The sequence below is a fragment of the Delphinapterus leucas genome, chromosome 19 (assembly GCF_059928025.1).
Source record: "Delphinapterus leucas isolate spDelLeu-1000000601 "Yukka" chromosome 19, BTC_Dleu_Yukka2, whole genome shotgun sequence".
NCBI lineage: Eukaryota > Metazoa > Chordata > Mammalia > Artiodactyla > Monodontidae > Delphinapterus > Delphinapterus leucas.
The window spans coordinates 43,937,531-43,951,148 of NC_143147.1; the positions used below are offsets into that span (position 1 = coordinate 43,937,531).

At 52.1% G+C, this 13,618-nt stretch overlaps 1 protein-coding gene across 22 annotated transcripts in view; it reads right to left on the minus strand.

The window, feature by feature from the left end:
- Nucleotides 1–53: 53 nt before the first annotated feature.
- ACACA (acetyl-CoA carboxylase alpha) overlaps nucleotides 54–13,618 on the minus strand; it is a 274,775-nt gene continuing 261,210 nt past the window's right edge. For 19 of the 22 annotated variants that reach the window (XM_089900994.1, XM_089900995.1, XM_089901007.1 and 16 more), the window contains 3 exons: nucleotides 12,193–12,347; nucleotides 11,362–11,532; nucleotides 54–2,446 (listed from right to left, as the gene is read on the minus strand). In XM_089900994.1, the coding sequence (XP_089757120.1) occupies nucleotides 2,051–2,446; nucleotides 11,362–11,532; nucleotides 12,193–12,347 (722 nt within the window). In that variant the 3' untranslated portion in view covers nucleotides 54–2,050. Of the gene's footprint in view, nucleotides 2,447–4,446; nucleotides 4,584–11,361; nucleotides 11,533–12,192; nucleotides 12,348–13,618 lie in introns of all 22 variants that reach the window. The other 3 variants (XM_089900999.1, XM_089900997.1, XM_089901013.1) reach the window with 1 other exon arrangement.

Genomic DNA, 13,618 nt, shown 5'->3' on the forward strand with positions numbered 1-13,618 from the left:
GGAACCAGAGTGAGGTGCTGGGCGTGGGCTAAAGTGACACACACTGACTCATCTACAAACGTGGAGGTTTATTTCAACGAAACATGAAAAGAATACATTTGACTGAAGCTCCTTGCTCATCAGGCTGTGCGTACATCGAATGCTCAGTAAGACAAGTGAAGGCTGCTTTGTGACTGGAGTGAGCGGACAACATGGTGATCCTAGCTCAGGCGAGACATCGCTCACCCTCCTCCTGCCTTGGTGACCTCGTGTGTGTGATGGGCTGTGTCTCTTCCTGACTTCTCCATAGGAAAGGGCCCTGTCCAGGTAAGACCTAAAGTGAGGCGCCCTGGGGATGGGGGGTGGTGAGCATGGCCAAGTTCTAGAGACTAAATGTATTCCTTTAATGTGTCATAATTTTGTTGGGGGCTGGGGGGAGGTAAACAAGTGTCACCCGCCCTCTGCCCCGAAGAAATGCCAGGGCAAGCATAGAACTCCACACCACCTGTAGGTGTGTGGAATTTTATTTATTGTAGAAAAGTGTAGAGGAATTATCTGGTCAAAGGTGAATCCACGCTTACTGGGTAAGCGAACACTAGCAACAGTGGACGTGCTTCCTGGACTGAAAATTGTTTCCCACCTTCTCCCGCCCCGCCCTTCTTGGCTTGGATGGCGCCGAACCCCCGCAGCAGGGCAGCCGGGCCGAGGCTCCAGGCTCCTGGGGGCAGGTGGCAACCCATCCAGCCGCACGGTGCCCATCTGCACAAACAGTTCCCGAGGAGAGGAGCTCTTTCTTGTGCGTGAACTGTAGGGTTAAGGCTCAAAACCGTAGCTCGTACGGAAGGATTCATACTGCTGCTTCTCAGACGTCTTAGTGATTTCCCCCTTGGTCATCAGTGACAAATGCTGCTAAATGCAATTAGCTGCACTGTAGGAACCGGATGCTGCACTGGGGTAGCCGGATGCTACCCCAGCCCTGATCACCTGCCACTCTTGCTTTAGGAACACCGACGGGGGGGGATCAGTAAGCTCTCTCCTTGAATAAACTGGTTGTTGAAAATAAACTCTCCATCACCCATGAGGAGGCCAGGGAGGGACCCGTGGGCCTGGAAGACAGCAGCACCATGATGGGGTTGTGGCTAACCTTAAGGTCACATGGATTCTGTGTTCCCTGGAAGCCTCCCCAAAGCGGGGAAGGCCAGTTCCCAGCGCCGAGAGCACTGATGTCACCAGGGCTCCTTTCCGTGGCTGTGGGGAGACCGGCTGTGCCTGTGTACATTCAAGGAAGAGACGAGACCCAAAGTAAGTAAGAGTGTCAGCTGCTAGAAGAGTGGCCCCAGAAACAGAGACGATGGCCCTGTAGGCACCGTTAACCTCCTGTAACTATCAAAGCTCCAGGCTTAACAGTAACAACCTTCCGCGTCCTAAAAAGAGAGACTGGCTGGCCCGCTCTCGCTGTCGCATGGTGACTACTTTCCATCAGTGACGGGAAGGGCAGCTCCCCTGGGTTCTCCTCTGCCCACTCGGGCTACGGTACTGCCAGTGGGACCCCCGGGCATCTCAGCTAGCTGAGCAGCGGCACACGGGGCAGTGGCAGGTCAACCGTCTCTGCGCTTGTTCTGAGAAGGGAGCCCTAGGGTGAGGCCCCTAAATCGACAACAGTGACTTGGTCTCTTTGCTTTCTCTGCTTCTTGGATTGTGGTTTTGCCCTCATCTTTGAGTTCCATGGAGCTTGCAGATTTCATGCTCTAATTTTTCTTCATAAGCAGTACCTTGGTGTGATGAAACTGGGTGCCTGGTGTGGACCGGGCTGAGTGTGGGGTAAGAAACAACAGACCCGAGGCTTCCTCCTCTCCCCACGCCTGGTGCTGGGCCTATGGCCTCAGCCCTGGCCCTCCTCTGCTGCCGGTGGCTGCAGGCTCACAGGGCCAGGGGCGAGCGCGGGCTGCTGACTGCCTGGCAACAGCTCCCACTTCCCGGGGCCAGACCAAGGGGCGGTCAGGACAGGAGGGTGGCCCTGCTGGCGTGTAGTAAGACCTCTTGGTAGGTGCTTGTACCCGTCATTGCCTTCTTAGGTCCTGGGCAGGGAGAGAGGACTGCCGTCACAGCCAGGGTAATAATAAATACTGAATGGGGTAGGTATGACTGGTGGGCTGGAGTGGGGGCTTGTGACCCTACATCCCAGTATGTCATGCGTAACCTGAAAACATCGAGGGGAAGCAAAATGCCACTTCGATTCCAGTGCTGGTCTCGTGTGCCTTCTAATTACAGCGGCTTCAGGTGTGAAAGGCAGCTCTAGCCCTTTTCTCCGGAGGCAGGGCAGGGGTGGGCAGGAAGCTCTTCCTACGTTGACGGGGAGTCCATTGTGGAGAGGATCCGAACGACTTCTGCTCGCTGAGTGGGCGAGATGTGCTGGGTCATGTGGACGATGGAATCCATGGCAACCTCTGGATTGGCCTGTACCAAGCTGGAGGGGAAGATTTGGGACGGTGAGGATGAGAGAGAGGCAGCAGTGCCTAGATCAGGGTAGCTTCAGAACTGCCCAAGAAACCTGCTCCCAGAGTCCACTGCGGACCCTGCAGTCCCTGCCTCACCTGATTCATTTTCCTACGTGAATACTGTCCCCAGCAGCAAGATACCACACGAACCCGAAACATTTTGTTATGTCAGAAAGTGAGAAAGTAACCTCAAAAAGCAAAAACCAAAACCCTGATGGGGTCATGTCACAAAGACAGTGGACCCAGCCTGAAGGTGCTCCCACTGGCTAAATCTGGGACATCTGGGTCATCAAAATAGTGAATTACAAATCATTGAAAAAAGACATTCACTAGTCTACACCAATAACGAATATATAATAAATGGAGGAGGAGAGAGGACTTTTGCTTACAGGAGAATTGGGGTGGTGAGATGTGATTGTGCAGAGGAGTTGGAACACTGTCATTTTGCAACCTCACTGTAAAGGCTGGATCAGGGACTTACCTGGTGGCACAGTAGCTGGGAATCTGCCTGCCAACGCGGGGGACACGGGTTCGAGCCCTGGTCCGGGAAGATCCCACATGCCGCAGAGCAACTAAGCCCGTGCGCCACAACTACTGAGCCTGTGCTCTAGAGTCCGCATGCCACAACTACTGAAGCCCGTGCGCCTAGAGTCCGGGCTCCCCAAGAGAAGCCACCGCAACGAGAAGCCCGCGCACCACAACCAAAAGTAGTCCCTGCTCGCCACAACTAGAGAAAGCCTGCGTGCAGCAACGAAGACCCAACGCAACCAAAAATAAAAATAAATTAATAAATTAAAAAAAAAAAAAAAAAAGACTGGATCAGGCGAGAATCATCCCTGGATGCTAAATCTAGGTGTAAATTCTGATGAGCAGGAATCTGCATGGCCTTGAAGTGTCTCTCCTCAGACTGCTTATTAGGTTCAAGGGGGATGGGAACATCAGGAATTATACAGTGGAGAAGTTGAGTAACAGCTTGATCAGGTGATGGAAACTAACATTGGGACAGGCAGATGACATCATGTGCCTCCAGATACGGTACCTTGTGAAGGCCAAATCATCACGGATGTAATATTACCTTGTGAAGGCCAAATCATCACGGATGTAATATTCTGGCTGCAAATGCACAGCCTGAATCTAACCATGAGGTAACATCAGACAAACTCAAAATGAGCAATGGTCTGCAAATGGTGGTTTAGATAAAATGTTCAGCTTATAAAAATTAATCATTTTACTCTGGTTATGTAAGAGAATATCCCTATTAGCAAAGGCATACTGAACTATTTGGGGGTAAAGGGCCATGATGGGCCATGACATATGTAACTTACCCTTAAATGGTTCAGAAAAAGAAATATATATATATACACACACACACACACACACACATACATATGAGTATGCCTACTCTTATATAAAAGAGTAAGCACACACACAAATGATATATCAAAAAGGGTAAAATGTAAATTACCAGGCACATTTGGGTACAGATTTGTTCTCTGTACTGTTTTCAGTTTTGCAGTTTTTCTGTAAATGAAATGTGTCCAAATAAAAAGTTTTTAAAATGTCCCCAGCAGTCTCCACCACCCAGCCTGTGGAGAAGACGGAAGCCTCTAGAACACAACTAACTCTTGGCTGGGGGAGGGGAGGAGGTAGTTTCCCAGGAAACTATGATGCAATCAGCTTTTCCTCACAGAATCGTTCATCCAGTTTGAGTATCTGCATTTGGAGCGAATAGCTGGGCACAATGAACTAAGCCATCGTTACTAAGTGCCCCTGGGGACCAGCAGCTGAGCAAGAACCGCGCTTCAGGGCTCCTCTGATCTGTGGGTCAACCACAGCCGTCTCAAACAGAAAGGGACCACAAAGACTATGAGGCATCATCACCTCACCGTTTGTCCTTGAGTCGCTCGTCCCCGAGAAGTGAGCCCCACTTCTACCCAGGAGCACCCCCACCTGCCCCCGCGGGTCTCACCTGCGGATCTGCTTGAGGACATAGTCTCTGCTGATATACTTGATGTTCTCCTCTATTACCGAGCGAGCGCCATCTTCCTCCGCCAGCTGCTTCTCCAGCCATTCCACCAGATCCTTGTTGTTGTCCCAAACATAGGCCTGCCAACAGACGACGCCTGCTTGGACACCAGGGCCCAGGCCAGGCTGGACACCCTGACTAGTCTACATCTGGAAAGTGCACTGCAAAAGCTTACTCAACGTAAAGAAGCCGTTCCCAGCTCTCCATTACTGTTGGCTTTGCAGGAGGAGGAAGCAGGCCTCAAGGCAGGAGCCCTCCTCGTCTTCCCTGCCCTGCTTTTGAAGTGTCCACCTGGGCCCCCCCCCAGAGGCATCCGTGCTCACACGGACGCTGGTCCCGTCCCCCTACCTGTTCCACAAAGGCTACGGGAATTTGGTCCCCTGACCGATTGTTTAGTAAAGTGCAGACTGAGAGGGAAATGCTGTTTACTTGGTGTTTCTAAAATGAAATATGTGCTTCTTGAGGAACTGAGTCACGATTCCTAAATTTAAGTCTGTAGTCCCAGCAGGGTGTGTTGTGTGGCAGGTGAGCAGCCTGGCCGTGGAGGCCTCCTGCCATAGAGCTGGAGGAGGCCAGAGGTGAGGGGAGTCCTGCCGCCGGGTCGGAAACCTAAACCCCAGTTCGCTTTCTGTGAGAGTTTTCCGAAGGGTCAGGATGTCCATCACCCTGAAAGTCTCAACAAACCACCTCTCACCTCCTCCTTTCAAGATCATTTAGCTGAGCATTTCCCAGGTAGTTGACTACATAATAATTCAGGAGTGTGTTAGAAACCTAATAGCCTTTTCCTGGTTCTCGTCTCCGCTCATTTTCTTTACAAATCATTTAGGAATCGTTTTGTTAATGGTTTCCGGAAAACCAAGTACCGCCATTAGGGCTCATTCATATTTATGTCATTTTGTTTGGGTAATTAAACACAAAGCTCGTCATTTAAAGGTGCGCTGTCCTCCTCTGTTATCACTAACCGAGTCAAAGTCAGAATGCCAATGAGTTTGGCGCTGTAATTTAATAGGTGGGTGCGTTAGGGAGCTCGGGAGGTGGCTCAGGAAGCCTGGATTCCAGCAGAGGCGCCCGAGCCATGGCTGGGACCCCAGGGCCTGCAAAGCACAGAGGCTGCGTTCTCAGTGCCCACCAGAGTCATCACGCAGGAGGAGACCGGGCGCTGTGCTGTTTCCTAAGGTTCTACTTCGGGCCTTTCAAAATAATGGTTTCTTTTCAGACTCTCACTTCCCCATCTCCACCTTGGCCAGCGAGTTCCCGGGGCTGCTTGTTTATCACATGTCCCGTAACTGACGTCCACATTTCTAACAACCCTTAAGGAGTCCTTCACAGTTGAAGGATTAAGGAGCCCCAGGATTAAGGATCAGCAACGTGCCTTTTCTAGTTCTTTTGTCCAGTTCTTTTTCTGGCTCCAAATTTGTCCATCTCTGTTTGTAATCACTGACAAAAAAGATCAGCTCTCCTGGTCAGGGTGGTGCGGCCCGGACAGTGCGAAGCTGAGGGGGCCTTCCCACCTCTCCGTGCTGCGCATCCTGCCCAGCACCTGTGAGGCTGAACGCAAGCGTTTTGCACATCAATCTCTACTGACAAGGGTGGCGGTGGTGGCGTTTCCCACGGTGTGGCTGTCTTAACTCCCACGTGCCAGCTCCTGCCCACCCCACACATGGATGGATGCGCCTGCACTCCTAAGCACGGCCCCTGAACTCCGACATTTCCATCTCCATCATGGTAATTTGGACTTCTGCACATGCCCGCCCTTATGAGGATTTGGGGTGAGGAAAAAAGAAAACAATGCGTGCTTCTTAGAAAAAAAAAAAACTAGATTTACCCAAGAATCCCAAAGCCTTTAGTTTAAGAGAATATTTAATACTCTTATTAATCATTTTTAATCCGTTTGCTTTTAATTAAGAAACAGCATGATGCTTTCCTATCAACATATACCAGGGAGCAGATTAATTGTGGCTTAAGATAACTCTCCTTGATTGGTGTAATGTATTAGCTAACGAGATGCCTGCTTCTAACGATCCTCAGACACTGCACTGGAAAGCCAGCTGCCCTCCAGAGAAAACTCTTCTGCTGTCCCCTCCTGTAGCCAGAATACACTAGGTATTTAAATTAAACATTGAAAGAGTTCCCAGACGGAATTAAAGCAACACATTCCAAGTTTTTGAAAATATAGGCCCCTTATATGAAAGACTTGCTGTTCACTCAGAATACGACTGGGTGATGACCACCAAGTCAAACCCTGGTCAAGTTTTGACCACAGCACAGAGCACACGAAGGCCATGGGGTCGCAATCCTAGCCAACAGCGTTTTTAGCAAGAATCAACAAACGCAGGCGCCACGGCACCACAGGTTTTTTGCAACAGACCTGGGAGGGTTTCCTCTACTGTGTGAGCGTGCTTCCCCCGTGAGGGTCAGGGAGTCTGCAGTTCCTCGTTCGCCCTCCAGGAACGGAGCTGTAGGAATCATCATTCCGGCCAGAAGGACGAGCAACCCTATGCTGTTTACATTTCCCTCCTTAAATTTATGAGAACGTGGCTGACTATTCCCACCATGGATTTCAACCACGTGTGACATGCTGGGTGCTAACCTCATGACAGGCCTGGGCCCCTATGTCACCTGCCTGCACTCATCCCAGTCAGAACATTATAATACCAACAAAATATCAATAATTAAACGTCACAACAGTGGCCTTACAGTACGTGTTCAGCTGGCACTATATCCCGCTCTGCGTCAGTGGGTCATCCCTGGCACTACTCAGCTCACTAATTGTATGTAGTAATTAGTCTATCTTACAAAATCTAAATGACCTGTTTGGAAAGTTTCATTTCTAGCGTATCGGATTGCTGCTAAGCCCTCCTTACTCAATGGTGCAGGAGGGCCTGGGAGTGACCAGGGCACAGGCTGATGGATGTGAGCCGTGATTACCATGCCCTGCAGATAAGTCACCTTGTGAGCTGCCTGGAGATACCTCAGCAAAGTGATTTTTTCTGATGCTTTGGCGGACAGTAGCAAATAGCCATGTGGGCTGGGGTGGCCTGCTGGCCCCATCTCCTGATAGCCACTCCAGCCTCAGCCCCAGGCCCAAGGCATGCTGCCCAGGTTCTGCCTCACCTTTTCGCTCCTTGGCCCTAGATCAGAAGTTCGGTGCATAAGACTTGTCCACGGGAAGCTTGGGGAGAGTGGAAGTCAAACAACCCTATCAATGGTGCTTTTTCCTCTACCTTCCTCACAAGGGCCTCCACTGACGATTCATCTCATTTGGAAATCCAGACTAAGAATGAATGGGTTGGGACTTCCCTGTTGGCGCCGTGGTTAAGAATCCGCCTGCCAATGCAGGGGACACAGGTTCAAGCCCTGGTCTGGGAAGATCCCACATGCCGCAGAGAAACTAAGCCCGTGCGCCGCAACTACTGAGCCTGCGCTCTAGAGCCTCTGAGCCACAACTGCTGAGCCCTCATGCCACAACTACTGAAGCCCGCATGACTAGAGCCCGTGCTCTGCAACAAGAGAAGCCACTGCAATGAGAAGCATGCACACCGCAACGAAGAGTAGCCCCCGCTCGCTGCAACTAGAGAAAGCCCATGCTCAGCAACGAAGACCCAACACAGCCAAAAAATAAAAATTTAAAAAAGAGTGAATGGGTAGCTTCCTGGACAGTAAGGGTGCACTGTGGCATCCTAGATCATGGATAAATGAGAGCACGCCAAGTCAGAGAACACCGACTGAGAATCTACTGGGCACATGGCTCCCACCAAGACCATTTCAGCTGCACTGAAACTCAGCCCACCTTCTAACGTGCTGTGCTGAGGGAGGAGGAAACTGAGCGCCAGACACGGTGCCCGACACTTACGATGTCCTTTAAAACGCAATAAACCTCGTGAAATAAACATCCCTGTTTTTACACATGAGGAAAGGGAGGCTTAAGTATGTCTAAGCCAGTAAATTGTAAAGCTGGGATCCAAAAAGTGTGAGATTCCAAATACCACATTCTTCTCAATTTCCACATTCTTCTCAATTTCTAATTTCTTCTCAATTTGGGCTTGGGGGGAAAATCAGCTTGTCTGAAAAACTGCATACCTTAAACTATGGATCTAAGAATCGGGAGAAGGTGAAACAGACGTGTGCCTTGTTCTTATGACCCAGTTTAAATCTAAGCTCTCGCTGTTTTTTCAGGGAGCTCTGGTGATGCTTCTCTTCTGCCTGCAGTGAAACTGTGAACCATAAACCCTATCCCCTACAACGGGACTGTCCCTGTGGACTCAAACAGAATCCCATAACTCATGGTAACAGACTCCTCTAAGGGAAACAAAAGAATTGTACTGCTCAGTTATATAACATCACAGTGTGAATCTCTTTTTTCAGGATTAAGATTTAAAAAAAAAAACACAACTCTATGAAGAAAACACACAGCACGGCTAACAGATGCCTATCACTGTCTTTCCCTAACAGTAACCACAGTAAGAACCAGAGGGTCACTTCTTGAGGCAAAGCCAGGGTTTAGACCTTGCGAGAGACAGTGTACAATATCCATCTCTGACTGAAGAATCAAGGAAAGGCGCCAGTTTTGGGGTTTGAAAGGCCGTTCCCAAGCACCGCACAGACTTGGTCCCTCAGAGGCAGCCACTCGGCTTTTGAACACGGCAACACTTTCTTCTCTCAAGGGCGCTGCAGATTTTATCACCAGCCCCACACTAAACCGGGTCCTGCTGAGCCCGCAGAATCCAGAAGGAGGTTTCAAAGCCACATCGTGGGACCACCTGCCCTTCCTCTCTCCCCTCGACTGTACTCCTGGACTGAGCGCTCAGGGGGGCGCTCTCTTCTGTAGATGGGGGGCAGGGGAGACGGCCTCGTTCTTGGGTACGTTTGGGTCCCAGAGCCTCTGGCCTCCCCTCCTGAGCCATGGGGCCAGGCTGTCTTCTGCACTTGATCTCCAGCCAGGAGTCTGTGCACACAGGTGACTGTTTTCTCCGTCGACAAGATGGCGATGACCTGCTTCTCCAGACACGCTGTCCCCTGGGAGTGGGATGTTAAGGCACAACTGAAGGGCCTGTGCGCTGGCTTCACGCTCAGAGGGGAGCCGTCCTTCCCCGCATCCTTGTGCCCACTGAGGCCGTGCACGTCCGTTAGTGACTAATGGCGGACGAAGGCGTGCGGGCCTCTCCTGGCCACACACACACACACACACACACACAGTCCATTTACCTGGCTGGCCGCTCCTAACTGGAGAACAGCCTCTTATTTTACACTTGCGTGACTTTCAATGCCAACTTCTGCTGCAAGCTGCCAGTGGCCGTTGACAAAATTGTCTCACTCAATTATGATGCCAAAGACTGACCTTAACCTGAACCACATGTCACATGAGGCTGCACATCTGAAATATTTATCCAAGGAAGCTTTTTGGTCATAAAGAAACGGGTAGACTTAACACAGAGGTGAATCTTAGAAGCAACCCGACTCACTGACTTTTAAAACTTATAGCAAATCTTGGGGTTCCTTCCCGGGAACAGTCAGCAGAGACCTCAAGCAACACTTCCCAGGAGGAGGCGGGTGTGCCCTCCACCCGGCCCTCCAGCAATTCTCTAAGCCGGCAGTCACCAACGGTTTTCGATCACATAGCTATCAGGAAAAGAGACACGTGTATTTCCAGCACATACTACCCATATTCTGATAAAATGTATATATGATGTATGTGATTAAATCCAGATACTAACTATGAATAAAGGTTGATTTCTTTCTTTTTCTTAGTAAAAACAGAAATAAAAGTCCCACCTTTTCCTTCCCATCCTCCCATGGACTGTCTCATGTAGCCCAGGATTCCAGAAGCAAATGCTGGTGCCTGGCTGTCCTGGCCTCAGCCCCGGGGAGGAGCACTAGGGACACCATCTCAGCGGGCGCTGCTCCGAGGTGTGCGCCTTCCCCGTGAGATCACCCCCAGGAGATGGCGGATCCGTAGTTCCCTGCAGGGTGGATGTTTCCTTCCAGCTCGGATTTGCAAATCAGAAGACCTTCAGCTGGAGTCACAGCGTCTGCCGCCTGGATCACCATCCCCTCCCATTAGGCTCCTGCTCGTGCCCCCTCAGCGTGCCCTCCATGCAGCCCCTAAGCCGTCTCTCTACAACACGCATCACAGTATGTCCCTCTGCCGCTTCAAATTCTCAGTGGCTTCCCAGGCCTCAGGACAAAGTCCCAGCCCCTCCACGTGGCTCTCCTGGCCCTACACCATCCCGGGCTCTGAGCCATCCTGAAATTCCTGCAGTGCCTCGGGTGCACGGTACTCTTGCTGTCAGGCTTGGAACATGCGGTTCCTTCTGCCTGGAACATTCCTCCTGTCTCTTAATCCAACCTTTTCCTCTGGTTCATTCCTACTGGTTCATTCCTACTATGTTTTCAGGTCTCTGCTGAGACATTACTTCTAGAAGTCTTCCCAGACTCTGCCCTCCCTTCCCACACAGCGGGTCCGGTGGCCCTTCTCTGTGCTCTACGATGCCCTGGACCTGCCATGTTTGACGTTGGCCTCACTGTTGTACGTGACCCCTTGACGAATCTGTCTCCCTGCCTTGGTGGCGAGCTCTGCGAGGACAGGAGCATATGCCTGCCTCCTTCACTGTCTGGTGTACAGGAAGCATTCAGAAAGGTTTGCTGAATGATGGAATGAGCTGCAAAGAACGCCCTACCACCTCCTCTCACAAGCCGTCAGGACATATTACTGTGGGGAGGACACAGGCCGAGGCCCATATCTCCCTTCCACTCCCGAGGCCCGGGGATTCTTAGACAACAAGGCTTCTTGCTGTGCCAGGGGCGGGCGGGCGGTGGGTGAGGAGCAGGATGTGAAGGCTCCTCCAGGGGGCCACCTACCTTCACTGTCCCTTCCACTTCCACAAACCAGCGCCTTAACATGGCCTGGATCTGGCCGTCGGTCAGCTCGGGGTTGGCGTTGTGGATTTTCTTCTTGACCAGGTCCTCCAGCAAGAGACGCCTCAGCCTCCAGTAGAAGAAGGTACGGGATGTCTTCCAATCCAGGATGTCCTACACCCAGACGACAATAAGCTTAGTCGCCCCAGCTCGGTGCCCAGAGGGGACTCCACAGGCACAAACCCTGCCCTCCAGCGAGCCCCTCAGAGACTTGAGTGGCCACGAGCCCAGTCCCTGTAGACGGCTGCCCAGTTCAGAGCGCAGCCCCACGCCCCGCCGACCGCAGCCCTGCACAGGGAGGGGCCTGGCCATCGCTCGGCCCACACGGAGCTGAGATGTTCGGGGGTGCAGGGCTCAGACTCCCGGGTAACAGAGAGCACGGGGCTGCTTTTGAGCAGGCGGTTCAGACAGCTCGCACGCAGGTCAAGTGTGGACTAGCCGCTGCCGGGGCCTTGACGCTGGGGTAACCCACTGCCTGAGGACCCGGGGGAAGCTGTCCCCAGTGGCGTGCCTGGGAGTCAGTTTCTCGCCAGCAAAATGGAGCCTGCCTCCTGAGGAGTCCCCGGGAACCTAACTCATAAGCTGTTTGAGGATGGTAGTGGGCACAGAAAAAGGGACAAGTCTCGCCAGAAGAACCGAACACGGTTTGATCTGCACCCGCTGTTTTAATGCAGCCCCGAAAGCTCCCTGCGTGGGAGCCCGTGGGCACGAGACAGACACGGGCTGGCGGCGGGTCTCTGACAAGTCAGGAGAAGCGGCGACCACCGTACTTACGTTGATAACACCCTTCTCCTGCATCCGGCCCGGTGTGTCGTGCAAGTCAGCAAACTGCACGGCCACCTGGCGGTAAATGGGAAGGAGAAAGTCCTCCCGCTCCTTCAGCTTGCTCTCCAGCTCCTTCCGCTCAGCTGCGCTTAGCTCTGGGGTGCCTGCAAGGAGACACACCGTCAGGCGCAGGCGGACCAGGAGCCTCTGCTCAGAAGCAGCCACAGTCACGGGAAGCTCTGAGGCTCAGCTCTCCAACGTCTTCATCGCCTCTCTGCTGACAACTGGAGTCTGCCAGATGCCAGACCTGTCCCTGCCTTGCCACGGGGCTCCCGTGCCCTCCCTTCCCTGTGGGGCTGACAACTATGAAAGCAGCCCTGGGGGGGCCCACTCCCCGAGCAGGTGCCAGCCCGTGCCCCTCACCACCGCTCTGACTGACAGCGGGCCCCTCATCCCCACGAAGGGCACCGTGCCATGCCCTGCTGACCAGCACTAGAGCGGCCGGGCTGCTCTGGGTGTGGGACACGCTGGGGGGACACGCCCTGTGCCTCCGCACACAGACCAGCAGCTCTTCTTCCCCACGTCCACACCAGTCACCTGTCCGCCTGGACAGGACCTGATGACTCCTCAGGTTGCAAGCTGCTTTACTTCACAGCTTTAATCTCAGGTCTGCATACTCTTAACCTGAAATTAGTAGAATCCGATCCAATCAGAGCCAGAGGCATGTGTCTCATGCCAGCTCGGTGGATTAGCCAGCCTCCTAGTCTCCTACCTGGCCTGCTACTGCCAGAGCCAACCCCTGACCACAGTGACAAAGATATTCTAGCTCTTGGGCTAAAAGCAGAGGAGGAGGGAAATAGAGAAAGGCAGTCCACAAACCCCATTTGGATCCCCAAGCTTATGAGCACATGGCACCCTTATGCAACAGATGAGTTTGGACTCCTTACAACAAGCAGCCTCCCACCCCCACTCAACAGTGTCCCAGGAGAGGCGCTGCTACGTTGTGCTTTTCTTCCTAATTACTCTCAGAATGGAACTTGCAATCAATACCGAGAATTTATCTGCCTGCCCAGTAAGGAGGAGTAAGTCTAACTGAAAGAGCAATAGGTGACAGCCCCTGGGGTTGGGGACAACTTGAAGTGCTTTGTCACCAAAGCTGACAAATAAATACATGACCACAGGTGATGGGATGCAATAGAGAAAGGCCTATTTCAAGCATGTCTGTCTGGAACGGGCCTTGCTTTTTATGCCACTATGAATCACATGCCATAAACAGCCTTGGGCTGCTGAGTGAGCCGTATTACACCCAAACACGTGTATAACTCTAGTACCTAGCTTCAGTCTTATGAGGTTTTTGGATGCCCAAGTCCACCTTTAAAAAAAAAAACAAAAAAAAACCCATCACTACTTTGAAACTGTGATGAAGGGTACAAAG